At 59.5% G+C, this 27036-nt stretch overlaps 1 protein-coding gene across 1 annotated transcript; it reads right to left on the bottom strand.

The window, feature by feature from the left end:
- Positions 1–15053: 15053 nt before the first annotated feature.
- LOC100276785 (uncharacterized) lies at positions 15054–16117 on the bottom strand. Its single transcript, NM_001407090.1, has 2 exons — positions 15822–16117; positions 15054–15590 (listed from the first exon to the last, which is right to left on the bottom strand). The coding sequence occupies exons 1-2, from the start codon at positions 15987–15989 to the stop codon at positions 15360–15362; spliced, it is 399 nt and encodes a 132-aa protein (NP_001394019.1). The 5' UTR covers positions 15990–16117; the 3' UTR covers positions 15054–15359.
- Positions 16118–27036: the final 10919 nt, after the last annotated feature.

Here is a 27036-nt window from a genome sequence, read left to right as displayed (position 1 = left end):
AAAATATTTGTTTGCTAAGGGTTTGTTTGGGAGCAAGTGGATTAAATCCCATTAGCCCCCTTTGGAATGCGCCTGGTATGAGTCATTCGAAATTCCTGCATTTTAAAAGGTCTTATTATTCAAAATTGGCATTCCAAAGGGGTCTTACTATTTAAAATTGAATAGTAAGAAGAATTTAGTCTCCAACCCCTTTGCTTCCAAATATATCCTAAGTGTTGCATGAAATTCTTTTTTTCTAAGGGCTAGGGCTAGTTTGGGAACCTTAATTTTCCAAGGAATTTCTATTTTTCTAAGGAAAATTAACTAATTTCTCTTGGAAAAATAGAAATCCCTTGAGAAATTGGGTTCCCAAACTAACCCTAACCGATTTGTTTTCCCTGCCGGTTGGCAGATGCTTGTTCAAAGCATGGAAAAGTGTAGTACCTTGCATCTTGAACTACAAACTAGTGGGTTCCCCGATTAAAGTTTAGTGTTTGTCACATCGAATCAAATGTTTGAATACCGATTATAAGTGTCGGCGTTTCGAGACAGGGGGGTCCCTAATCCGACGAGTGAGTGTGCTGCGTGCCCCAGCCCAGATGGGTCGAGCGCGTGGGCGAGCGCGAAGGGGGGAGAGGCGAGGTGGCCGGAGCCGAGCGTGAGAGAGGTGGAAGTCCCGCGGCCTTCGTGTTCGTCCCGCGCCCAGGTCGGGTGCGCTTGTAGTAGGGGGGTTACAAGCGTCCACGCGGGTGAGAGAAGCGAGCGGCCCCAAGAGAGCGCCTGTCCCGTCCTCGGTCCCGCGCGGCCAACCTTCTCTAAGAAGGCCCTGGTCCTCCCTTTTATAGTCGTAAGGAGAGGATCCAGGTGTACAATGGGGGGTGTAGCAGAGTGCTACGTGTCTAGCGGAGAGAGAGCTAGCGCCCTAGGTACATGCCAATGTGGCAGCCGGAGAGGTCTTGGCACCTTGCTGGCATGATGTCGTGGCTGTCGGAGGTGCGACGGAGCCTGGCGGAGGGACAGCTGTTGGAGCGGTTGAGTCCTTGCTGACGTCGCCCTGCTTCCGTAAGAGAGCTGGGGGCCGCCGTCGTCACAGAGCTTGTGGAGCGCCATCATTGCCCATCCGGCGGAGCTGGCCGGATGGGACGCCGGTCTTGTTCTCCGTGACCCGAGTCGATTCGGGGTAGGACGATCATGGCGCTTCCTGTTGACGTGGCGGGTCTGTGCCCTAGGCAGGGTGACGTGGGGGCTCCTCCGAAGCCGAGGTTGAGTCTGTCTTCTGTTGCCGAGGCCGAGTCCGAGCCATGGGGTCGGGCGAGGCGGAGGTCGTTCGGCCGAGGCCAGGGCGGAGTCCGAGCCCTGGGGTCGGGCGGAGCGGAGTTCGCCGTCTTCCGGGTCTTAGCCCGAGTCCGAGCCCTGGGGTCGGGCGGAGCGGAGTTCGCCGTCTTCCGGGTCTTAGCCCGAGTCCGAGCCCTGGGGTCGGGCGGAGCGGAGTTCGCCGTCTTCCGGGTCTTAGCCCGAGTCCGAGCCCTGGGGTCGGGCGGAGCGGAGTTCGCCGTCTTCCGGGTCTTAGCCCGAGTCCGAGCCCTGGGGTCGGGCGGAGCAGAGTTCGCCGTCTTCCGGGTCTTAGCCCGAGTCCGAGCCCTGGGGTTGGGCGGAGCGGAGTTCGCCGTCTTCCGGGTCTTAGCCCGAGTCCGAGCCCTGGGGTCGGGTGGAGCGGAGTTCGCCGTGGCGCCTTTGGCAAGGCCTGTCTGTCTGTCAGACTCACTCTGTCGAGTGGCACCGCAGTCGGAGTGGCGCAGGCGGCGCTGTCCTTCTGTCAGACTGGTCAGTGGAGCGGTGGAGTGACGGCGGTCACTTCGGCTCTGCCGGGGGCGCGTGTCAGGATAAAGGTGTCAGGCCACCTTTGCGTTAAATGCTCCTGCAACTTGGTCAGTCGGTGTGGCGATTTAGTCAGGGTTGCTTCTGAGCGAAGCCAAGGCCTCGGGCGAGCCGGTGATGTGTCCGCCGTAAAAAGGGGGGCCTCGGGCGAGACGGTAGTCTCTCGAGGTCGGCTGCCCTTGGCCGAGGCTAGGCTCGGGTGAAGCGTGATCGAGTCACTCGTGCGGACTGATCCCTGACTTAATCGTACCCATCAGGCCTTTCAGCTTTATGCTGATGGGGGTTACCAGCTGAGATTAGGCGTCTTGAGGGTACCCCTAATTATGGTCCCCGACAGTAGCCCCCGAGCCTCGAAGGGAGTGTTAGCACTCGCTTGGAGGCTTTCGTCGCACTTTTTGCAAGGGGACCAGCCTTTCTCGGTTGCATTTTGTTCCGGTGGGTGCGCGCGAGCGCACCCGCCGGGTGTAGCCCCCGAGGCCTCGGAGGAGTGGTTACACTCCTTCGAGGTCTTAATACCTTGCGTAATGCTTCGGCTGGTCTGGTCGTTCCCTCATGCGAACTGGCCGTAGCCCGGGTGCACGGTCGGGGCCCAAGCTCTCGGGCTGGTATGTTGACGCTGTCAACGGTTTGGCCGGAGCCGGTTTTTGCGAGAGCAGCCCCCGAGCCTCTGCACAGGGCGAGAGGACGATCAGGGACAGACTCGACTTTTTACATACGCCCCTACGTCGCCTTTCCGCAAGGAGGAGGGGGGGAGTGCGCCATGTTACCCTCGATGGGCACCGAACATGGTGTCTCCGGTGACCTGCAAGCGGGTAATCCGAGTGGACGTCCGTGCCCCGTTCGTTGGGGGTCGGCTAGGGGCCCAGAGGCACGCCCAAAAGTACCTGCGGGTGATTTGCCGGACCCGGTCCCCTGGCGACGGGGTCCGAGGGCTCGATGCCTCCCTCCGATGGGATTCCGTTACAAGATCGTTCCCGCTGGTCTCGGAAATGTCCTAGGGTACCTCGGGAGCGCAGCCCGAGCCTCGGTTATGTATCGAACGTACCCCTGGTCATCCCTCGCTCGGTGTCTGAGGCGACTGTGAACCCTTCGGGGGCCAGCCTTCGAACCCCTGATCAGTAATGGGCGCGGAGCCCGAGTAGCCTGAGGCGGCCATGGAACCCTTCGGGGGGCTGGCCTTCGAACCCCTGACCAGTAGTGGGTGTCGGGCCCACGCGATCTGAGGCGACTGTTGAACCCTCCGGAGGGCCAGTCTTCGAACCCCTGATCAGTAGGGGGGCTCGGAGCCCGGTTCCTTCGCGGAGAAGGATCCTTTTCGGGGTATCCCCCTTTCCCGGTCCCTGTTGCAAGAGATAGAGAAAGAGAAAAAAGGAAAAGGAAACGAAATCGAACGACGTGGCGTACCTCTTTTTGACGCGGTTATTACGGCGAAGGCGAAGCGTCGCGCGCTTCTCCCGCCGCGGAGTTAGTGCGACGGGGCGAGTGGTTGGCGGGGCGGCCGTTGCGCGTGCGCGATCCGTTCGAGGAACGGGTCACGGGTGCACCGTCTTCACGCCGTGGGAGGAGGCTCTCTTGCTGTCCCAGGATGAGACGTGAGCCTGGCTGACGACGTGTCTGCTGCGCCCGCCCGCCTGCCACCGCCATTACTGCCGGCCCACTTTCGGTCGCTTTGACCAACGCGCCAGGCTGGCGCTGCTGGGTCGCCTCGAGTCGCGGCATAGGCTTCGCAACCGAAGAGGCGCGACGGTGGCCCAAGTGGCGGTGCGGTTGCCTGTATGCAGCAACTGGCGCGCCGGTTGCTTGACGCGTGGGCCTGGGCTTCCAAGCTGTCGTGTCAGAAGTCGGAGAAGCGCGTCCACCTGGCGCGGTTGCATGCCGCCTGCATGGCTGCCCGCCCCTTCCGCCCGTTGGTCTGGGCAAAAGTGGGGGGTCGCTCGTAACCGCTGGGCGGTCGTGCGCACCACGCGCGGCGGTTTGGCTTCTTCTGCCCTGAGCCGGTTTGCATGACATGCGGGACCCAGCCCCCGAGTCGCAGGGGAGGGTCTTGGAGCGTGTTGGAGAAGACTCAGCCCACGGCGTCTGGGGGCGCACGTAGGGAGAGTTGCCTTTAAAAGGAGGGAGACTCCTTTCAGAAGGCTACCATGTCTTCTTCCTCCTTTATGCGTCGTGTCTTTCCATCTTCCAAGCCCCCGGATGGGGGGTATCCGCCGCCTTTCCACCTCCTCGTTGGAGGAACGCAACTCCATGGGAGTTGGTACCTCTCAGCCATCGTTCGGCTTCAAGGATTTTCATCAGGCGGCCCGGCCGCACCCCTACGCCGGCGATCACCCAGGATGGTGACCACCAGTTTCTGGGTGGGGAAGAGCAAGCCGGGCTGCGATCTTGGTCCCACCCTCAGCTTCAAGGATGTTCATCATCCTCGCTGAGGTGGGGGCCACGCTGAGCCGGCGCCCTACCTCTCGCGCGGGTCCGCGGGTCACCCTTTTCCGCGGCGTTCGGGGGCGGAGGCGCTCGCTGGCCCTGCGGACGGCGCGGACTTAGACAACGTGGGGCTGATCGACGGCGGGCGTCGTCACCCCCAGCGTGTCGGAGTCGTCGGCCGGGCTTCCGGCGGCCCCTCCTGCCGGAGGGCGACCGTCGTACCGCGTGCATGGGAGGACCACCCACGATGCCGTGCGCTGTTAGGGCGGCGTTCGTGTTCTGGGGTGGTCCTGCTTTTGCACTGGGACGGCGCCCTCGCGCAGAGGCCGGTGCCCCACTCGTCCGGGAGGATTTGAGTGGGGATCTGCCGGGGGGCTGGTGTCCCCTGCCATCGGCGCCGAGGCGGAGGCGGCTCGAGAAGTCCTCGTCGCCGACGGGATCACTGTCACCACCCGCGCCCCGGGCCATCGCGCCGGCGTACTTGTCCTCGCCCCTCGAGCGTCGGCGGGGGCGAGAACAAGATCGCAGCAACGCCGGTCCACTGTCGCCGTAGTCAGAACGAGCGGCGGCGAGCCGCTCGTCAGTCTTCTGTTGCTCCGCAGGCCCTCCCCATGGAGTGGGGTCGTTCGTACCTGCGGAGGGGGAACCGGAGTTCCGTTCGTAATGGCACTTCGAATGCCGGTAAGTTTGTTCATTGCGGCTGTCGGGGCCTGAACATGTATGTAATTTCGGCACGGAGCCGTGTTTTTTCCTCATTTTCGAGCGCTAAGTCTCGCCTGTTGATTATCTGAACCGCTTTACCAAGCATGAGTCGCCCCGTGTCAAGGTGACGAGTGAGGTATCCGTATCCCGGAGGCGTAGGAATCCCTCGGCCCGATCGGCCTTGTTGTCTGGGGCTCCTCTAGCTTAGTTAAAGAGACCCCTCGGCCGCCCTTCGATGAGCCGAGGCCAGGGGTAGCGATATCAGTATGAACAGAGGCGGAGTTGGCTCGAGAATGGGAACCTGGTTGGCCGGAGCCTAGCCGTGTTGTCCGTCAGCGGAGCCGACGCCAAAGTCGATCAGCCGAGGCCTCGGGTCGGGCTGGCGCCCTTGGAAGCCGGTTGGCCGAGGCCCCAGGGGTAACCGGCCGAGCCGCCTGCTCGGGCCGGATTCCCGGAGGAGTCCCTGGACCGCGTCGCCGTCCGAGGCTGGGTCGGACTTTGCTGAAGACGTCGTCGATGCCGAGGGTGCTACGGCTCCCTTCAGCGTGAAGATCCGAGCCTACAGGATCAGATCGTCTTGTAGCGTGTGCCTTCTGCGGTCGTCGAGGCCAGAAAAACACACCCTCGCCGTGCTTGCGAAGCTGCGTCTTTTTTTCTCTTGTTTCGAGCATCTGGACTCTCTGTCGGTAACAGGGATGTTTGTGTGAGCGAGAGTTGCTTCTCGTGGAAGGGACGAGTGAGGTATCCGTATCCCAGAGGCGTGGGAATCCCTCGGCTCGGTCGGCCTTGCCGCTTACGCGTACTTTCACCCGTCCATGAGGCCCTGTCCCCGACTTAGTCGAGAAAGCTTGAAGGACTGCTTCGGCAGGAGAGCTTCCGAACGTGAAGACTTGTTCGGTCCACGGAGTCGCTTTATCCGAGCGCGAGTTACTTATCGCAGAAGGTGATGAGTGAGGTATCCGTATCCCGGAGGCGTAGGAGTCCCTCGGCTCGGTCAGCCTTGGCTGCTTACGTGTACTCCGTCGTTTCCAGGATCCGCTTTCCGAAGCAGTCAAGAAGCACGAAAGTAATCCTGCTAAAAAGAGATCCTTTTTCGAGGAAAAATTCGACGCAGAGGGGGTCTCTCCCCTTTTAGCCCCCGAGGGAGGGCCGGGCTTTGCCGGGGCTAGGCCGACCCTTCCTTGACGACTAAACTTTGCGTAGGTGCGAGGTATATGAACAACTTGGAAACATCTTAAGGGTAGAAGCGACGTAGCTGTTTGATGTTCCAGGCGTTGCCGTAGATCTCGCCTTGATTGTTGGCCAGCTTGTATGTTCCGGGCTTCAGAACTTTGGCGATGACGAATGGCCCTTCCCAGGGGGGCGTGAGCTTGTGCCTCCCTCGGGCGTCTTGCCGCAGCCGAAGCACCAGATCGCCCACCTGGAGGTCTCGGGACCGGACCCCTCGGGCGTGGTAGCGTCGCAGGGACTGCTGGTACCGCGCCGAGTGTAGTAAGGCCCTGTCCCGAGCCTCCTCCAGCTGGTCCAGCGATTCTTCTCGGCTAGCTTGGTTGCTTTGATCGGTGTAGGCCCTCGTCCTCGGGGAGCCGTATTCCAGGTCAGTGGGCAAGATAGCTTCAGCCCCGTAGACCAGGAAAAACAGCGTGAAACCCGTGGCACGACTCGGCGTCGTCCTTAGGCTCCAGACCACCAAGGGGAGTTCCTTCATCCACCGCTTGCCGAACTTGTTGAGGTCGTTGTAGATCCGAGGCTTGAGCCCTTGTAGAATCATGTCGTTGGCACGCTCTACTTGCCCATTCGACATGGGATGAGCCACGGCGGCCCAGTCCACCCGGATATGGTGATCCTCGCAAAAATCCAAGAATTTTTTGCCGGTGAACTGGGTGCCGTTGTCGGTGATGATGGAGTTTGGGACCCCGAAGCGATGGATGATGTTGGTGAAGAACGCCACCGCCTGCTCGGACCTGATGCTGTTCAGAGGTCGGACCTCGATCCACTTGGAGAATTTGTCGATGGCGACCAGCAGGTGCGTGTAGCCCCCGGGCGCCTTCTGCAAGGGACCGACGAGGTCCAGACCCCATACAGCGAAGGGCCAGGTGATGGGTATTGTCTGCAGAGCCTGAGCGGGCAGGTGGGTTTGCTTCGCATAGAATTGGCACCCTTCGCAGGTGCGGACAATTCTAGTGGCGTCATCCACCGCCGTTGGCCAGTAGAAGCCTTGCCGGAAAGCATTCCCGACAAGGGCTCGGGGCGCTGCGTGGTGGCCGCAAGCCCCCGAGTGTATTTCTTGCAGCAGTTCCCGACCTTCGGCGATGGAGATGCATCGCTGGAGGATGCCCGAGGGGCTGCGATGGTAGAGCTCCTCTTCATCGCCCAGCAAGACGAACGACTTGGCGCGTCGCGCTACCCGCCGAGCCTCGACTTGGTCGGGGGGTAGCTCTCCTCGACGGAGATATTGCAGGTACGGGGCCTGCCAATCTCGATCTGGCGTGGCTCCGCTCTGCTCTTCCTCGACGTCCAGTGCCTCGCCCTCGGGGGCCGAGGGTACCTCGGGCTGTGCCGAGGGTGCCTCGGGCTGAGCCGAGGGTACCTCGGGCTGGGGCGCGTCGTCGATCTTGACAGAGGGTTGATGCAGATCCCGGGAGAAGACGTCCGGGGGGACCGTCGTTCGCCCCGAGGCTATTTTAGCCAGCTCGTCTGCGGTTTCGTTGTAGCGCCGAGCGATGTGGTTGAGCTCGAGCCCGAAGAACTTGTCTTCCAGGCGCCGAACCTCGTCGCAGTAGGCCTCCATCTTCGGGTCGCGGCAGTGGGAGTTCTTCATGACTTGGTCGATGACGAGCTGCGAATCACCGCGGGCGTCGAGGCGTCTGACCCCTAGCTCGATGGCGATCCGCAACCCGTTGACCAGAGCTTCGTACTCGGCCACATTGTTGGACGCCGAGAAATGGAGGCGCAGCACGTAGCGCAAGTGCTTTCCGAGGGGCGAGATGAAGAGCAGGCCCGCGCCGGCTCCTGTCTTCATCAGCGACCCGTCGAAAAAACATGATCCAGAGCTCCGGTTGGATCGGAGCCGTCGGCAACTGGGTGTCAACCCATTCGGCCACGAAGTCCGCCAACACCTGGGACTTGATGGCCTTCCGAGGGGCGAACGAGATCGTTTCGCCCACGATTTCCACCGCCCACTTTGCGATCCTGCCCGAGGCCTCTCGGCACTGGATGATCTCCCCCAGGGGGAAGGATGACACCACAGTTACCGGATGAGACTCGAAGTAGTGTCGTAGCTTCCGCCTTGTCAGGATCACAGCATACAGCAGCTTTTGAACTTGTGGGTAGCGGATCTTGGTCTCGGACAGTACTTCGCTGACGAAGTAGACCGGCCTCTGAACGGGCAATGCATGCCCTTCCTCTTGCCTCTCGACCACAATCGCGGCGCTAACCACCTGAGTGGTCGCGGCGACGTAGACCAAGAGGGCTTCTCCATCCGCCGGGGGCACCAAGACAGGCGCCTTCGTAAGGAGCGCCTTCAGGTTCCCGAGGGCTTCCTCGGCCTCAGGGGTCCAAGCGAAACACTCGGCCTTCCTTAAGAGGCGGTACAGAGGCAGACCTCTTTCGCCGAGGCGTGAGATGAAGCGGCTCAGGGCCGCGAGGCATCCCATGACCCTCTGTACACCTTTTAAGTCCTTGATGGGTCCCATGCTGATGATGGCCGCGATCTTCCCCGGGTTGGCTTCAATGCCTCGCTCGGAGACGATGAACCCTAGGAGCATGCCTCGGGGCACCCCGAAGACACACTTCTCCGGATTGAGCCTGACTCCTTTCGCCTTGAGACATCGGAATGTCACTTCAAGGTCGGAGAGGAGGTCGGAAGCCTTCCTTGTCTTGACTACGATGTCATCGACGTAGGCCTCGACTGTGCGACCGATGTGTTCGCCGAACACATGGTTCATGCACCGCTGGTACGTCGCGCCCGCATTCCTCAAACCGAACGACATGGTGACATAGCAGTACATGCCGAACGGCGTGATGAAAGAAGTCGCGAGCTGGTCGGACTCTTTCATCCGGATCTGGTGATACCCTGAGTAGGCATCGAGGAAGGACAGGGTTTCGCACCCAGCGGTGGAATCCACGATTTGATCGATGCGAGGCAGAGGGTAGGGAACCTTCGGACATGCTTTGTTGAGACCAATGTAGTCTACACACATCCGCCATTTCCCCCCTTTCTTCCTCACAAGCACAGGGTCGGCAAGCCATTCGGGATGGAATACCTCTTTGATGAACCCTGCTGCCATTAGCTTGTGGATCTCTTCGCCAATCACTCTGCGCTTCTCCTCGTCGAATCGGCGCAGAGGCTGCCTGATGGGTCGGGCTCCAGCCCGAATATCCAGCGAGTGCTCGGCGACATCCCTCGGTATGCCGAGCATGTCCGAGGGACTCCACGCAAAGACGTCGGCGTTTGCGCGGAGAAAGTCGACGAGCACTGCTTCCTATTTGGGGTCGAGCCCGGAACCGATCCGGATCTGCTTGGTGGTGTCGCCACTGGGGTCAAGAGGGACGGCCTTAACCGTCTCTGCTGGCTCGAAGTTGCTGGCATGGCGCTTCACGTCTGGCACCTCCTTGGAGAGGTTCTCCAGGTCGGTGATGAGGGCCTCGGACTCGGCGAGGGCCTCGGCGTACTCCACGCACTCCACGTCGCATTCGAACGCGTGTTTGTACGTGGGGCCGACGGTGATGACCCCGTTGGGGCCCGGCATCTTGAGCTTCAGGTAGGTGTAGTTGGGGACGACCATGAACTTCGCGTAGCATGGCCTCCCTAGTACGGCGTGGTAGGTTCCTCGGAACCCGACCACCTCGAACGTCAGGGTCTCCCTTCGGAAGTTGGAGGGCGTCCCAAAGCAGACGGGGAGGTCGAGTCGCCCGAGGGGCTGGACGCGCTTCCCAGGGATGATCCCGTGGAAGGGCGCAGCGCCTGCTCGGACGGAGGACAGATCGACGCGCAGGAGCTTGAGGGTCTCGGCGTAGATGATGTTGAGGCAGCTGCCCCCATCCATCAGGACCTTGGTGAGCCTGACATTGCCGACAACGGGGTCGACGACGAGCGGGTATTTCCCCGGGCTCGGCACATGGTCGGGGTGGTCGGCCTGGTCGAAGGTGATGGGCTTGTCAGACCAGTCTAGGTAGACTGGCGCCACCACCTTCACCGAGCAGACCTCCCGGCGCTCTTGCTTGCGATGCCGAGCCGAGGCATTCGCCGCATGTCCTCCATAGATCATGAAGCAGTCGCGGACCTCGGGGAACTCTCCTGCTTGGTGATCTTCGTTCTTGTCGCCGTCGCGGGCCCTGCCACCCTCGGCGGGTGGCCCGGCCCTGTGGAAGTGACGCCGAAGCATAACGCACTCCTCGAGGGTGTGCTTGACGGGCCCCTGATGGTAGGGGCACGGCTCCTTGAGCATCTTGTCGAAGAGGTTTGCACCTCCGAGGGGCTTCCGAGGGTTCTTGTGCTCGGCGGCGGCGACAAGGTCCGCGTCAGCAGCGTCGCGTTTCGATTGCGACTTCTTCTTGCCTTTCTTCTTGGCGCCGCGCGGAGCAGACGCCTCGGGAGCCTCTTCCGATGGGCGGCCCTGGGGCCGCTTGTCCTTTCGGAAGATAGCCTCGACCGCCTCCTGGCCAGAGGCGAACTTGGTGGCGATGTCCATCAGCTCGCTCGCCCTGGTGGGGGTCTTGCGACCCAGCTTGCTCACCAGGTCGCGGCAAGTGATGCCGGCGAGGAACGCGCCGATGACATCCGAGTCGGTGATGTTGGGCAGCTCGGTGCGCTGCTTCGAGAATCGCCGGATGTAGTCCCGGAGCGACTCCCCCGGCTGTTGCCGGCAGCTTCGAAGGTCCCAGGAATTCCAGGGGCGCACGTATGTGCCCTGGAAATTGCCAGCGAAGGCTTGGACCAAGTCGTCCCAGTTGGAGATCTGCCCCGGAGGCAGGTGTTCCAACCAGGCGCGAGCAGTGTCGGAGAGGAACAGGGGGAGGTTACGGATGATGAGGTTGTCGTCGTCCGTCCCACCCAGTTGGCAGGCGAGGCGGTAGTCCGCGAGCCACAGTTCCGGTCTCGTTTCCCCCGAGTACTTCGTGATAGTAGTCGGGGGCCGGAACCGAGTCGGGAATGGCGCCCGTCGGATGGCCCGACTGAAGGCCTGCGGACCGGGTGGTTCGGGCGAGGGACTCCGATCCTCCCCGCTGTCGTAGCGCCCCCCACGCCTGTGGTGGTAGCCTCGGCGCACCCTTTCGTCGAGGTGGGCCCGACGGTCGCGTCGATGGTGCTCGTTGCCGAGGTGGCCCGGGGCCGCAGGCGCGGTGTTGCGCATGCGCCCGGTGTAGACCGAGGCTTCCCGCATGAATCGGGAAGTCGCGGCATGAGGTTCCGAGGGATATCCCTGCCTTCGGGAGGCGGTGCTCTCGGCCCATCGGGCCGCAGCGCCTTCCAGGAGATTCTTGAGCTCTCTCTGGATTCGCCGACCCTCGGTGGTTGATGGCTCCGGCATCGCGCGGAGGAGCATCGCTGCGGCTGCCAGGTTCTGACCAACCCCGCTGGATGCGGGCGGCGGCCTGACCCTGGCATCGTTGGCGACGCGGTGCTGGAGACCTTGGGGCAGGTGACGTATTTCTCCGGCCAAGGGTTGGCCCGCCCATACCTGCCCGACGTCCCGACGGATCGGCTCAAGCGCTCCTGTTCCCTCGTTGAGCCTGGCCTGCGCCTCGTGGACTTGCTCGAGTTGTGGGTCGTAACCCCCCCGCCGGAGCGGGGACCACAGCTAGCTCCCGTGGGATGTCGGCGCGAGGCACCGGCCTAGGAAGATCACCGTCCTCCGGCATGCCGAGATGGTTGCCTTCGGAGGGATCCCCTAGCTCGATGTGGAAACATTCGCGGCTTGGGCCGCAGCTCTCGTTGCCAAGGCTGCGGCTTCCGTCGGAACAGTCGGAGAGGCAGTAGTCGCACGCGGTCATGAAGTCCCGCACGGCACTGGGGTTGCCAAGTCCGGAGAAATCCCAACAGATGCTGGGATCGTCATCTTCCTCGGACCCAGAGGGCCCGTAGGTCGAGACGTCCGTCAGCCGGTCCCAAGGCGACCGCATACGAAACCCCAGTGGGGTTGCACTCACCTCAATGAGAGCGCCCGCCAAAACGAGGTCGTTTGGCGGGTTGAGGCCGAGTCGAAATGACGCAAGATGGGAGTTAGTCGGTACCTTTTGGTCGACGAGGAGCGACGTAGTCACATCGGGGACTGGTTGCACCGTCATCTCTGGTACAAGGGCGACGTCCTGCAGGCTTTCCGCGAGCGCGCCGGCGTCGTCTTCTTGCTCGGGGTCAGCGTGTCGCGGGGGGACGGCGCTTGCCTTCGTCTTGAACGCGAGGTCGACGTCCGGCGTGCCTTCCGTCGGGGCGTCGGGGGCGTCGATTCGCTCGACGGCCAACGAAGCGCGGCCTCCCGCTTGGCCTTGATGGCCCCGCCTCCTCCTCCGTTGGCGGGGGAGAGAACGGAGCGAGCTCGAATGTTGCTCTTCCACCACGCGGGGAAGATGTCGTCGATTCCGCCGCCGGCGGGCGGGTTGTTGGCCGCCATTGTCGTTGTCGCGCGGCGGTGGAAGAAGTATCATGTCGTAGCTGCCGTCGAAGGACATGAACTCAAGAGTCCCGAAACGAAGCACCGTCCCGGGCCGGAGAGGTTGCTGGAGACTGCCCATCTGGAGCTTGACGGGGAGCTGTTCGTCAGCACGCAGCAGGCCCCTACCTGGCGCGCCAACTATCGGCGTTTCGAGACAGGGGGGTCCCTAAGCCGACGAGTGAGTGTGCTGCGTGCCCCAGCCCAGATGGGTCGAGCGCGTGGGCGAGCGCGAAGGGGGGATAGGCGAGGTGGCCGGAGCCGAGCGTGAGAGAGGTGGAAGTCCCGCGGCCTTCGTGTTCGTCCCGCGCCCAGGTCGGGTGCGCTTGCAGTAGGGGGGTTACAAGCGTCCACGCGGGTGAGGGAAGCGAGCGGCCCCAAGAGAGCGCCTGTCCCGTCCTCGGTCCCGCGCGGCCAACCTTCTCTAAGAAGGCCCTGGTCCTCCCTTTTATAGTCGTAAGGAGAGGATCCAGGTGTACAATGGGGGGTGTAGCAGAGTGCTACGTGTCTAGCGGAGAGAGAGCTAGCGCCCTAGGTACATGCCAATGTGGCAGCCGGAGAGGTCTTGGCACCTTGCTGGCGTGATGTCGTGGCTGTCGGAGGTGCGACGGAGCCTGGCGGAGGGACAGCTGTTGGAGCGGTCGAGTCCTTGCTGACGTCGCCCTGCTTCCGTAAGAGAGCTGGGGGCCGCCGTCGTCACAGAGCTTGTGGAGCGCCATCATTGCCCATCCGGCGGAGCTGGCCGGATGGGACGCCGGTCTTGTTCTCCGTGACCCGAGTCGATTCGGGGTAGGACGATGATGGCGCTTCCTGTTGACGTGGCGGGTCTGTGCCCTAGGCAGGGTGACGTGGGGGCTCCTCCGAAGCCGAGGTTGAGTCTGTCTTCTGTTGCCGAGGCCGAGTCCGAGCCATGGGGTCGGGCGCGGCGGAGGTCGTTCGGCCGAGGCCAGGGCGGAGTCCGAGCCCTGGGGTCGGGCGGAGCGGAGTTCGCCGTCTTCCGGGTCTTAGCCCGAGTCCGAGCCCTGGGGTCGGGCGGAGCGGAGTTCGCCGTCTTCCGGGTCTTAGCCCGAGTCCGAGCCCTGGGGTCGGGCGGAGCGGAGTTCGCCGTCTTCCGGGTCTTAGCCCGAGTCCGAGCCCTGGGGTCGGGCGGAGCGGAGTTCGCCGTCTTCCGGGTCTTAGCCCGAGTCCGAGCCCTGGGGTCGGGCGGAGCGGAGTTCGCCGTCTTCCGGGTCTTAGCCCAAGTCCGAGCCCTGGGGTCGGGCGGAGCGGAGTTCGTCGTCTTCCGGGTCTTAGCCCGAGTCCGAGCCCTGGGGTCGGGCGGAGCGGAGTTCGCCGTGGCGCCTTTGGCAAGGCCTGTCTGTCTGTCAGACTCACTCTGTCGAGTGGCACCGCAGTCGGAGTGGCGCAGGCGGCGCTGTCCTTCTGTCAGACTGGTCAGTGGAGCGGTGGAGTGACGGCGGTCACTTCGGCTCTGCCGGGGGCGCGTGTCAGGATAAAGGTGTCAGGCCACCTTTGCGTTAAATGCTCCTGCAACTTGGTCAGTCGGTGTGGCGATTTAGTCAGGGTTGCTTTTGAGCGAAGCCAAGGCCTCGGGCGAGCCGGTGATGTGTCCGCCGTAAAAAGGGGGGCCTCGGGCGAGACGGTAGTCTCTCGAGGTCGGCTGCCCTTGGCCGAGGCTAGGCTCGGGTGAAGCGTGATCGAGTCACTCGTGCGGACTGATCCCTGACTTAATCGTACCCATCAGGCCTTTCAGCTTTATGCTGATGGGGGTTACCAGCTGAGAATTAGGCGTCTTGAGGGTACCCCTAATTATGGTCCCCGACAATAAGTATAAATTTAAAGCATTACCAGGTTGGTTATGTTCCTCTAAGTTTATATTGTGTGTTCTGGCTCAATAACTATATTATAATCTTGTGCTACACAAATGCTAACAGGCTCCATTCCTAATGCAATGAGAATCAACCAAAACCTAGGAATGTGCAAACATTGAAATTAAATGCACTTTAAAAGCCAGCAATATCATCTCATTTATCTCTTATCATCAGTATTCATTTGAATCCCATAGTTCATATAGAACAGAATGCATATTCATTATTCAATGAATACATAACATGAAAAGTGAAGCACACGCAACGCAAAGTACAATAGTATGAAGTGAAAAAATGGCCCAGCTCAGGGATTAACACATCAACAAATTTTATGAAATGTGTTTGAAAAAATATAGCTAAAAATTCCAGCCTTCAAACTTTAATGGAAGAACCAAATTAATTATTTTTTCAGTGTGTGTTTTAAGGAAACATTACAGAAGTAATGCAAATATCAACAATCTCCCAATGGAGCCTACGCAGAACCGCCTAATAGAAGCAATAATATGTTCATTTCCATATAGCATGTGTAGAAAGTTAGAAAGGAATTTGGGGGCACACATAGTTATTCGCTTGACTTTAATCCGTACAGGTTTATAATGTTTCTACAATATTTTTGTTTCTATGAATTGCAGCTGTAGCCGTCCAAACAGCTGGCTTTAATCCTCAGGGAACAACCTTAGGTTATACATCTCAAATAATATGGTTTATATATGCATAGACAACAATTAGGTGTTTGCATAGAACAATATAGCCATAACAAGCCTAAATTCGCCTGAACAAATCTAGCATTTGTTTCCATGCTGAACATTATGTCGGGGGCAGCAGAAACAAGTGCAGAGAGCACAGAAACAAGTCCTCGTCACAGTTGCTTCGAAGGGGAAGGGAAGGTGGGGAGCTTATCCGCTTTGACATTGGGCTTCGGATTGGGCCTCTGCGGCGCGTTCCTGGGGTTGGTAAACCAGGTGGTGTAGAGGAACTGCTTGTGCGGGCCGTCGTGGTCGCAGATGAGCTTTAGCTTCTGGCGCTCCCTCATCCACCGCAGCATGATCTTCATCTGCCTCTTGCTTGCCAGACCTCGAAGCCCGACATCCTGAGGATGAAAGCAGAGATTAGTCTCAGCCGCTTGCTTGTTAGAGGACACATGCAACCGAGCAAGGACGCGCCGCCGGGAGTCCAGTCCAAGATGGCATCCTTGAACGAGGGTTTGTCGAGGTATCCGGTGAGGCATTCCGTCGAACAGATTCACGGGGCGTGGACGCGCGCGCTGGCCGAAGGGGCGGGGGGGGGGGGGGGGGGGTGGATGTTGTTGTGCTACTTGTACCTTGACGTGGTCCCAGACGTCGGAGACGGTGAGCGGGCCGTGCTCCCGGACGGCGTCGAAGATGGCGCGCGTGATGGACTGCGCCTGCTCCGGCGGCGCCGTCAGCTCGATCGGCGCCATCTTGGGCTTCCCCTTCTTCGCCGCCCACCGCACCGCCGTCGCGAACATCGCCGCCTGCTGGCTGGTCTCGCTGCGTACGGTGGCCCTCCTGAATGGCTGAAATCCTCCCTCTGATGCCGCGGCTCACGAAGCGCAAATAAATCTCGAGTTGGGCTTTATTGGACCCGAAATTGTTTGGCCCAGTGTTACTCTCCAGCCAACTCCAGTTTCCAGTTTCCCAGCGCAAATAAAACCCGGCGTTGTGAAATCTGTGATGCGGACATGCGGTCATGATCACGCAAATCGTGTGGTTAAGAAACCGAAACTGGCAATGGATACAACTCGACGTCGCAATCGATAGTCACCTGCAGCAAAAGTTCTAACAGCCATCAGTTCCCAGTTAATTTGGCCCTGACCGGACCGCTGATGGTTGCTATAACGGTCTTGAAGATATCGAAGCCACTGTCCAGCTATCGAAGGACGTACTGAAAGCACCATTTGTTTTTTATACTCCATTAGAAGTCGGGACGCTGTTTCGCCCTGTTTCTTTTTTCTTCTTCTTCTTTTTCTGTATATGTATGATTTGTTCAAGACGGTGTGGCCATCAGCTGCCGGCTGGACACAAACCACAAAACAACGTAGTCTACGTTGCCTGCATCCGCGTGCATCTTAATCCATTGTCTTTCGGGACGATAGCAACGTGGGACGTTAATATATAGTTAGGAGAAAAAAAAAGGCATGTACTGCCGGCGATGCCGTCTCACGTTGGGGCTTGAAAGTAACAGCATTCCGTTGGTTCGATTCGAGCCTCGTCGCTCTCTCTGAAGCGTGCAGTGTTGGACCGGGCAACCCATGGTTTGGAATTACCAGTTAGCCCGTTTCTGCTGTACTAAATTGCAGAAAAAACCCGTAGTTGCGCAGATGGGGAAAGAGACGTCGGCTAACCACGTGTCCAATCAGGTAAACGCGGTTGAACGAAGGCTAAAATTTCGACTCGAGCACATATATAACTGACACGTTGTGGCCTTGTGGGTCATCGACTCATCATACGTTGCTTCTGCAGTTGAGTGAACGAATCTACCTGTGTGAATATAAGCGAATGAACGTCCCCTTTTGCCCCTTCCAAGAAAACGCTGGCGCACCTTGACGTCGCCGGCGGCTGCGGGCTGGGCGCCCTCGATGGCGCGTCCCGTCGGAGAGGGACAGGCAGGGTCAGCGATGCCAATGCCAATGCCATGGGCGCCAGCCGCCAGGTGGCTGTCGCGCGTGGGTCGCCGGCGCGGCCTCACGTGTCCCGGACCGCGTTCCTCGAATCCTCGCGCACCCGGAAGCGATACGGAACTCGCCGTGCCGGTGCCAACGCGGCAGGCCTGCGCCCAAAAATGATGCCAATTGGGACGCACGGCACGGCCTGCTTCAATTCCGACCGGAACCTTCGGATAGTAGTGCTACTTTTGCTTTTTAAGCAACTGTTTTTATATAATCTCATTGGGCGAAAAATTGATTTGTCATTCGAAAATGTTGGTGTTGGCTTTTGAAAATGGATTTTTTGTCCGTTCTCTTAACTATTGGTTTCCGTACTTTTTTAACACATCTTTATAGTTTTCTATACATGCCATGTCATTAAGAAATTGTTACATGAAACTTAAGTCTCAATCCAGCGTTTCTAGCTCGGGGACCATAATAAGGGGTTATTTGTTTGAGATTATAATACTCATATTATATAATCTAACTTACTATGAACTAAGGGTCTAATCTGTATAGATTATATAATCTAATTTGTTTTGAATTAACTGTTAGTTAAAAATGAGTTGGATTATATTATTTGAGCGGACTGTAATTCCAAAAAAACAGACCTCAGAACTTGTTTCGGAGCAAGTAAAGCGGAACGGATTGGAAGGGAACATGTCGGGGACCATAATTAGGGGTACCCTCAAGGCTCCTAAATCTCAGCTGGTAACCCCCATCAGCACAAAGCTGCAAAGGCCTGATGGGTGCGACTAAGCCAAGATCGGTCCATTCGAGGGACACGATCACGCCTCGCCCGAGCCCAGCCTCGGGCAAGGGCAGCCAACCCGGAGGATCTACGTCTCGCCCGAGGCCCCCTCCAACAACGGACATACTTTAGGCTCGCGCGAGGCCCAACTTTCACCGAGAAGCAACCTTGGCCAAATCGCCACGCCAACCGACCAAATCGCAGGGGCATTTAATGCAAAGGTGGCCTGACACCTTTATCCTGACACGTGCCCTCCATTCGACAGAGCCGAAGTGACAGCAGTCACTTCGCCGCTCCACTGACCGGTCTGACAAGAGGACAGTGTCGCCTGCGCCGCTTCGACTGCTGTGCCACTCGACAGAGTGAGGCTGACAAGCAGCCAGGTCCGGCCTCAGGTGCCATAGGAAACTCCGCTTCGCCCGACCCCAGGGCTCGGACTCGAGCTCAGCCCCGGAAGACGACGAACTCCGCTTCGCCCGACCCTAGGGCTCGGACTCGGGCTCAGCCCCTGAAGACGACGAACTCCGATCCGCCCGACCCCAGGGCTCGGACTCGGGCTCAGCCCCGGAAGACGACGAACTCCGCTTCGCCCGACCCCAGGGCTCGGACTCGGGCTCAGCCCCTGAAGACGACGAACTCCGATCCGCCCGACCCCAGGGCTCGGACTCGGGCTCAGCCCCGGAAGACGACGAACTCCGCTTCGCCCGACCCCAGGGCTCGGACTCAGCCCTGGCCTCAGCCGACGGTCTCCGCCTCGCCCGACCCAGGGGCTCGGACTCGACCTCGGCCTCGGAAGACAAACTCTACCTCGACCTCGGAGGAGCCTCCACATCGCCCAACCTAGGGCACGGACCGACCACGTCAACAGGAGGCGCCATCATTACCCTACCCCAAGCTGACTCAGCCTACGGGGAACAAGACCGGCGTCCCATCTGGCTCGCTCCGCCAGATAAGTAATGATGGCGCCCCGCACGCTCTATGACGACGGCGGCTCTCAGCCCCCTTACGGAAGCAAGAGGACGTCAGCAAGGACTCGACCGCCCCGACAGCTGTCCTTCCGCCAGGCTCCAGCGCTCCTCCGACGGCCACGACACCACACGAACCGGGTGCCAAGACCTCTCCGACTGCCACGATGGGATGTACTTAGGGCGTTAGCTCTCCTCCGCTAGACACGTTAGCACACTGCTACACCCCCATTGTACACCTGAATCCTCTCCTTGCGCCTATAAAAGGAAGGACCAGGGCCCTATTACAGAGGGTTGGCCGCGCGGGGAAAGGACGGGACAGGCGCTCGCGTGAGGCCGCTCGCTCCCTCCCGCGTGGACGCTTGTAACCCCCTACTGCAAGCGCACCCGACCTGGGCGCGGGACGAACACGAAGGCCGCGGGATTTCCACCTCTCACGCTCGTCTCCCTCCGGCCGCCTTCCCCCCTTCGCGCTCCGTCTCGCGCCGACCCATCTGGACTGGGGCACGCGGCGACAATTCACTCGTCGGTCCAGGGACCCCCCGGTCTCGAAACGCCGACAGTTGGCGCACCAGGTAGGGGCCTGCTGCGTGTTGACGAACAGCTTCCCGTCAAGCTCCAGATGGGCAGTCTCCAGCAACCCTTCCAGCCTGGGACGGTGCTCCGTTTCGGGAGTCTTGAGTTCATGTCCCTCGACGGTAGCTACGACATGATACTCCTTCCCCCGCCGTGCGACAACGACAATAGCGGCCGACAATCCGCCCGCCAGCGGCGGAATCGACGACGTCTTCCCCGCGTGGTGGGAGAACAACTTTCGAGCTCACCCCGTCCCCTCCCCCGCCGACGGAGGAGGAGGCGGGGCAACCAAGGCCAAGCAGGAGGCGACACCTCGTCGGCTGTCGAGCGAGTCGACGGCGCCGGCGCCCCAACGGGGGGCACGTCGGGCATCGACCTCGCGTCTGAGACGAAGACGAGCGCCGTCTCCCCGCAACACGCCAATCCCAAGCGAACGGGCGACGCTAGCATGCTCGCGAAAGGCTTGCTAGGCGTCACCCTCGTACCTGAGACGACGGTGCAGTCAGTCCCTGACGTGACTTCGTCACCGCCCGTCGACCAAGAGGTACCCACCGATTCCCATCTCACGCCTTTTGGATCCAGCCTCGACCCGCCAAGCAACTTCGCTTTGGCGGACGCTCTCGTGGAGGCGAGTCCAAACCCTCTGGGGTATCGTATGCGGTCACCCTGGGACCGGCTGACGGACGTCTCGACCTACGGGCCCTCGGGGTCCGAGGAAGATGACGAGCCCGACTTCTGTTGGGATTTCTCCGGACTTGGTAACCCCAGTGCCATGCGGGACTTCATAACTACATGCGACTACTGCCTTTCCGACAGTTCTGACGGTAGCCGCAGCCTCAGCGACGAGGACTGCGGCCCAAGTCGTGAATGTTTCCACGTCGATCTAGGGGGTCCCTCCGAAGGCAACCATCTTGGTATGCCGGAGAACGGTGATCTCCCTAGGCCTGTGCCTCGCGTTGACATCCTACGGGAGCTAGCTGTGGTCCCCGTTCCGGCGGGGGGTCATGACCCACAGCTCGAGAAAATCCGCGGGGTGCAGGCCAGGCTCGACGAGGGAGCAGGAACACTTGAGCCGATCCGCCGGGACGTCGGGCAGGCATGGGCGGGCCAACCTCCGGCCGGGGAAGTGCGTCATCTACCCCAGGGTATCCAGCACCGCATCGCCGACGATGTCAGGGTAAGGCCGCCACCCACTTCCAGTGGAGTCGGCCAGAACCTGGCTGCAGCGGCAATGCTCCTCCGCGTGATGCCGGAGCCGTCAACCACCGAGGGGCGGCGAATTCAGGGAGAGCTCAAGAATCTCCTGGAGGACGTCGCGGTCCGATGGGCCGAAAGCTCCGCCTCCCGAAGGCAGGGGTACCCCTCGGAACACCGCGTCACGACTTCTCGATTCATGCGGGAAGCCTCGGTCCACACCGGGCGCACGCGCAACACAGCGCCTGCGGCCCCGGGTCGCCTCGGCAACGAGCACCATCACCGCGACCGTCGGGCCCACCTCGACGAGAGGGTGCACCGAGGCTACCACCCCAAGCGTGGGGGACGCTACGATAGCGGGGAAGATCGGAGTCCCTCGCTCGAACCACCCGGTCCGCAGGCTTTCAGCCGCGCCATACGACGGGCGTCGTTCCCGACCCGGTTCCGAACCCCGACTACTATCACAAAGTACTCGGGGGAGACGAGACCGGAACTGTGGCTCGCAGACTACCGGCTGGCCTGCCAGCTGGGTGGAACAGACGATGACAACCTCATCATCCGCAACCTCCCCCTGTTCCTCTCCAACACCGCTCGGGCTCGCGCCTGGTTGGAGCACCTGCCCCCGGGGCAGATCTCCAACTGGGACGACCTGGTCCAAGCCTTCGCCGACAATTCCAGGGCACGTACGTGCGCCCTGGAAACTCCTGGGACCTCTGAAGCTGCCGACAGCAGCCGGGAGAGTCTCTCCGGGACTACATCCGGCGATTCTCGAAGCAGCGCACCGAGCTGCCCAACATCACCGATTCAGATGTCATCGGCGCGTTCCTCGCCGGCACCACTTGTCGCGACCTGGTGAGCAAGCTGGGTCGCAAGACCCCCACTAGGGCGAGCGAGCTGATGGACATCGCCACCAAGTTCGCCTCTGGCCAGGAGGCGGTTGAGGCTATCTTCCGGAAGGACAAGCAGCCCCAGGGGCGCCCACCGGAAGATGCCCCCGAGGCGTCAACTCAGCGCGGCGCCAAGAAGAAAGGCAACAAGAAGTCGCAAGCGAAACGCGACGCTGCCGACGCGGACCTTGTCGCCGCCGCCGAGTACAAGAACCCTCGGAAACCCCCCGGAGGTGCCAACCTCTTCGACAAGATGCTCAAGGAGCCGTGCCCCTATCATCAGGGGCCCGTTAAGCACACCCTTGAGGAGTGTGCCATGCTTCGGTGCCACTTTCACAAGGCCGGGCCACCCGCAGAGGGTGGCAGGGCACGCGACGACGATAAGAAGGAAGATCACCAGGCAGGAGAGTTCCCCGAAGTCCGCAACTGCTTCATGATCTACGGTGGGCAAGCGGCGAACGCCTCGGCTCGGCACCGCAAGCAAGAGCGTCGGGAGGTCTGTTCGGTGAAGGTGGGGCGCCAGTCTACCTAGACTGGTCCGACAAGCCCATCACCTTCGACCAAGCCGACCACCCCGACCGCGTGCCGAGCCCGGGGAAATACCCGCTCGTTGTCGACCCCGTCATCGGCGACGTTAGGCTCACCAAGGTTCTCATGGACAGAGGCAGCAGCCTCAACATCATTTACGCCGAGACCCTCGGGCTCCTACGCGTCGATCTGTCCTCGGTCCGGGCAGGCGCTGTGCCTTTCCACGGGATCATCCCCGGGAAGCGCGTCCAGCCCCTCGGACAACTCGATCTTCCCGTTTGCTTCGGGACACCCTCCAACTTCCGAAGGGAGACCCTCACGTTCGAGGTGGTCGGGTTCCGAGGAACCTACCACGCAGTACTGGGGAGGCCATGCTATGCGAAGTTCATGGCCGTCCCCAACTACACCTACCTCAAGCTCAAGATGCCGGGCCCCAACGGGGTCATCACTGTCGGCCCCACGTACCGACACGCGTTCGAATGCGACGTGGAGTGCGTGGAGTACGCCGAGGCCCTCGCCGAATCCGAGGCCCTCATCGCCGACCTGGAGAGCCTCTCTAAGGAGGTGCCAGACGTGAAGCGCCACGCCGGCAACTTCGAGCCAGCGGAGACGGTTAAGTCCGTCCCCCTCGACCCCAGCAGCGATGCCTCCAAGCAGATCCGGATCGGCTCCGAGCTCGATCCCAAATAGAAAGCAGTGCTCGTCGACTTTCTCCGCGCGAACGCCGACGTTTTCGCGTGGAGTCCCTCGGACATGCCCGGCATACCGAGGGATGTCGCCGAGCACTCGCTGGATATCCGAGCTGGAGCCCGACCCGTGAAGCAGCCTCTGCGCCGATTCAACGAAGAAAAGCGCAGAGCCATATGCGAGGAGATCCACAAGCTAATGGCAACAGGGTTCATCAAAGAGGTATTCCATCCCGAATGGCTTGCCAACCCTGTGCTTGTGAGAAAGAAAGGAGGGAAATGGTGGATGTGTGTAGACTACACTGGTCTAAACAAAGCATGTCCGAAGGTTCCCTACCCTCTGCCTCGCATCGACCGAATAGTGGACTCCACTTCTGGGTGCGAAACCCTGTCTTTCCTCGATGCCTACTCAGGGTATCACCAAATCAGGATGAAAGAGTCTGACCAGCTCGCGACTTCTTTCATCACACCCTTCGGCATGTACTACTATGTCACCATGCCGTTCGGCTTGAGGAATGCGGGTGCGACGTACCAACGGTGCATGAACCATGTGTTCGGCGAACACATTGGTCGGACGGTCGAGGCCTACGTCGATGACATCGTAGTCAAGACGAGGAAAGCCTCCGACCTCCTTTACGACCTTGAAGTGACATTCCGATGTCTCAAGGCGAAAGGCGTGAAGCTTAATCCTGAGAAGTGTGTCTTCGGGGTTCCCCGAGGCATGCTCTTGGGGTTCATCGTCTCCGAGCGGGGCATCGAGGCCAACCCGGAGAAGATCGCGGCCATCACCAGCATGGGGCCCATCAAGGACTTGAAAGGCATACAGAGAGTCATGGGATGCCTTGCGGCTCTGAGCCGCTTCATCTCACGCCTCGGCGAAAGAGGCCTGCCTCTGTACCGCTTCTTAAGGAAGGCCGAGTGCTTCACTTGGACCCCTGAGGCCGAGGAAGCCCTCGGGAACCTGAAGGCGCTCCTTACAAACGCGCCCATCTTGGTGCCCCCCGCTGCCGGAGAAGCCCTCTTGATCTACGTCGTCGCGACCACTCAGGTGGTTAGCGCCACAATTGTGGTTGAGAGACGTGAAGAGAGGCATGCATTGCCCGTCCAGAGGCCAGTCTACCTCATCAGCGAGGTACTGTCCGAAACCAAGATCTGCTACCCACAAATTCAGAAGCTGCTGTACGCGGTGATCCTGACGCGGCGGAAGTTGCGACACTACTTCGAGTCTCATCCGGTAACTGTGGTGTCATCCTTCCCCCTGGGGGAGATCATCCAGTGCTGAGAGGCCTCAGGTAGAATTGCAAAGTGGGTGGTGGAAATCATGGGCGAAGCGATCTCGTTCGCCCCTCGGAAGGCCATCAAGTCCCAGGTCTTGGCGGACTTCGTGGCTGAATGGGTCGACACCCAGCTCCGAACAGTTCCGATCCAACCGGAACTCTGGACCATGTTCTTCGATGGGTCGCTGATGAAGACAGGAGCAGGCGCAGGCCTGCTCTTCATCTCGCCCCTCGGAAAGCACCTACGCTACGTGCTACGCCTCCACTTCCCGGCGTCCAACAATGTGGCTAAGTACGAGGCTCTGGTCAACGGGTTGCACATCGCCATCGAGCTAGGGGTTCGACGCCTCGACGCTCGCGGTGACTCGCAACTCGTCATCGACCAAGTCATGAAGAACTCCCACTGCCGCGACCCGAAGATGGAAGCCTACTGCGATGAGGTTCGGCGCCTGGAAGACAAGTTCTACGGGCTCGAGCTCAACCACATCGCCCGACGCTACAACGAGACTGTGGATGAGCTGGCTAAAATAGCCTCGGGGCGAACAACGGTTCCCCCGGACGTCTTTTCCCGAGACCTGCATCAACCCTCCGTCAAGACCGACGACACGCCCGAGCCCGAGAAGGCCTCGGCACAGTCCGAGGTACCCTCGGCTCGGCCCGAGGCACCCTCGGCTCAACCCGAGGCACCCTCAGCTCAGCCCGAGGTACCCTCGGCCCCCGAGGGAGAGGCACTGCGCATCGAGGAGGAGCGAAGCGGGGTCACGCCTAATCGAAACTGGCAGACCCCGTACCTGCAATATCTCCACCGAGGAGAGCTACCCCTCGACCGAGCCGAAGCTCGGCGGTTGGCGCGGCGCGCCAAGTTGTTCGTCTTGCTGGGAGATGGGAAGGAGCTCTACCACCGCAGCCCCTCAGGCATCCTCCAGCGATGCATCCCCATCGCCGAAGGTCAGAAGCTCCTACAAGAGATACACTCGGGGGCTTGCGGCCATCACGCAGCACCTCAAGCCCTTGTCGGAAACGCCTTCCGACAAGGTTTCTACTGGCCGACGGCGGTGGCCGACGCCACTAGAATTGTCCGCACCTGCGAAGGGTGTCAGTTCTACGCAAGGCAGACCCACCTGCCCGCTCAGGCCCTGCAGACGATACCCATCACCTGGCCTTTTGCTGTGTGGGGTCTGGACCTCGTCGGCCCCTTGCATAAGGCACCCGGGGGCTATACGGACCTGTTGGTCGCCATCGACAAATTCTCCAAGTGGATCGAGGTCCGACCCCTAAACAGCATCAGGTCCGAACAGGCGGTGGCGTTCTTCACCAACATCATCCATCGCTTTGGGGTTCTGAACTCCATCATCACCGACAACGGCACCCAGTTCACCGACAGAAAGTTCTTGGACTTCTGCGAGGATCAACACATCCGGGTGGACTGGGCCGCCGTGGCTCACCCCATGACGAATGGGCAAGTTGAGCATGCCAATGGCATGATTCTACAAGGACTCAAGCCTCGGATCTACAACGACCTCAACAAGTTCGGCAAGCGATGGATGAAGGAACTCCCCTCGGTGATTTGGAGTCTGAGGACAACGCCAAGCCGAGCCACGGGCTTCACGCTGTTCTTTCTAGTCTATGGGGCCGAGGCCGTCTTGCCCACAGACTTAGAATACGGTTCCCCGAGGACGAGGGCCTACGCCGACCAAAGCAACCAAGTGTTGGGGACTTGTTCTCAAATACTATGAATCAAGAACAAGGCAACACAAAATGTTAAATATCAAAAGGCCCTTCGTCCTACAAATCATTATTTCCTTTTGGACATAGTGAATTTAGGACGAAGGTCATGAAGGTCATACCTTCATGATCATAATAATAAAAAATGGAGAACATTCAAACAAGATATAGAAAGTGACACAATTATTGTGAATATTATTATTAATCTATTTCTTCTTTTTATTACTTATTTGAACAAGAATAAATTACAAGTGTACCTTCGGTTTGAAGGAGAAGAGTACAGGCGTGATGCAAAAGTGAATGCCCAGTCAGCGTGAACAGTACGGGGATACTGTTCACCTATTTATAGGCACGGGTCGCAGCCCATGCAAAATTACATTAATACCCTTTACATTTATCAACAACTCTATGATAATTCCTCGAGGTCTAATCTGGTTTTTCATCTTTAAGTCGGTTTCCTTTTCCGCCACTATCCCGAAGCTCTTCTACACACAGCTTCGGCTTTGCGCCAACCTTCGTGTTCTTTGTGCTTCTTCATACCGTGGCTCTGATCCGAGTCCGAAGATACCTGTTAATGTACTTTACTCCAGAAACATTGTTAAATCATGTTTTTGAGGTCCTTCGGAAGCCGAAGGCCCCCAACAGTAGCCCCTCACAATATTAATTTGTTAGAATGATAAATTCAGATTGCGAAATGGACGAAGGCTATGAGTCGAAGGTCCGAAAAAACACCTTCCTCTTGCTAGAATAGCAACAGTCATTGGCAAATGGGACCCTCCAGTCTCCGACATAACGGGTTTATAAATAGGGGCTCGCCACAATTTATTTGGCACGCTCTCTTGCCATCTGTTTTACCTGCTCAAATAGCTTTGTGCCTACAAATATTTGGTTGCCTCTCTAGTTTTAAGCTTTGGAAGCGAGAGGCAAGAATTCCGAAGGAATGTCTGAGAAAAAGAAGGTTGCTGCCGAAATGAAGCTGAGCCTTTCTGAAGAGATGCATCTGGGTTTTCTTGAGCAATGGCAAAGACGAATACGGAGAAGATTACAAGGGAGATTTTAGAAGGTTTATCTGAAGATACTGGTGATAGTGACAGTTACGATGCAGATAGTGGGGGTGAAGATTCCGAAGATCGGCCATGGCGACCAAGCCATTCAGTCTTCGGAAAATCAACTATTGGGCAAAGTCATCTTGAAAACATGAAGGGGAGATACTTTCGAGATATGTCCATTGTGAGAGCAGATGCCGGAGAAAGAACTGTGCCAACTCCCGAAGATGATGAAG

The sequence above is a fragment of the Zea mays genome, chromosome 7 (assembly GCF_902167145.1).
Source record: "Zea mays cultivar B73 chromosome 7, Zm-B73-REFERENCE-NAM-5.0, whole genome shotgun sequence".
Taxonomy (NCBI): Eukaryota; Viridiplantae; Streptophyta; class Magnoliopsida; order Poales; family Poaceae; genus Zea; species Zea mays.
This window is presented reverse-complemented; position numbering and strand designations above follow the sequence as displayed.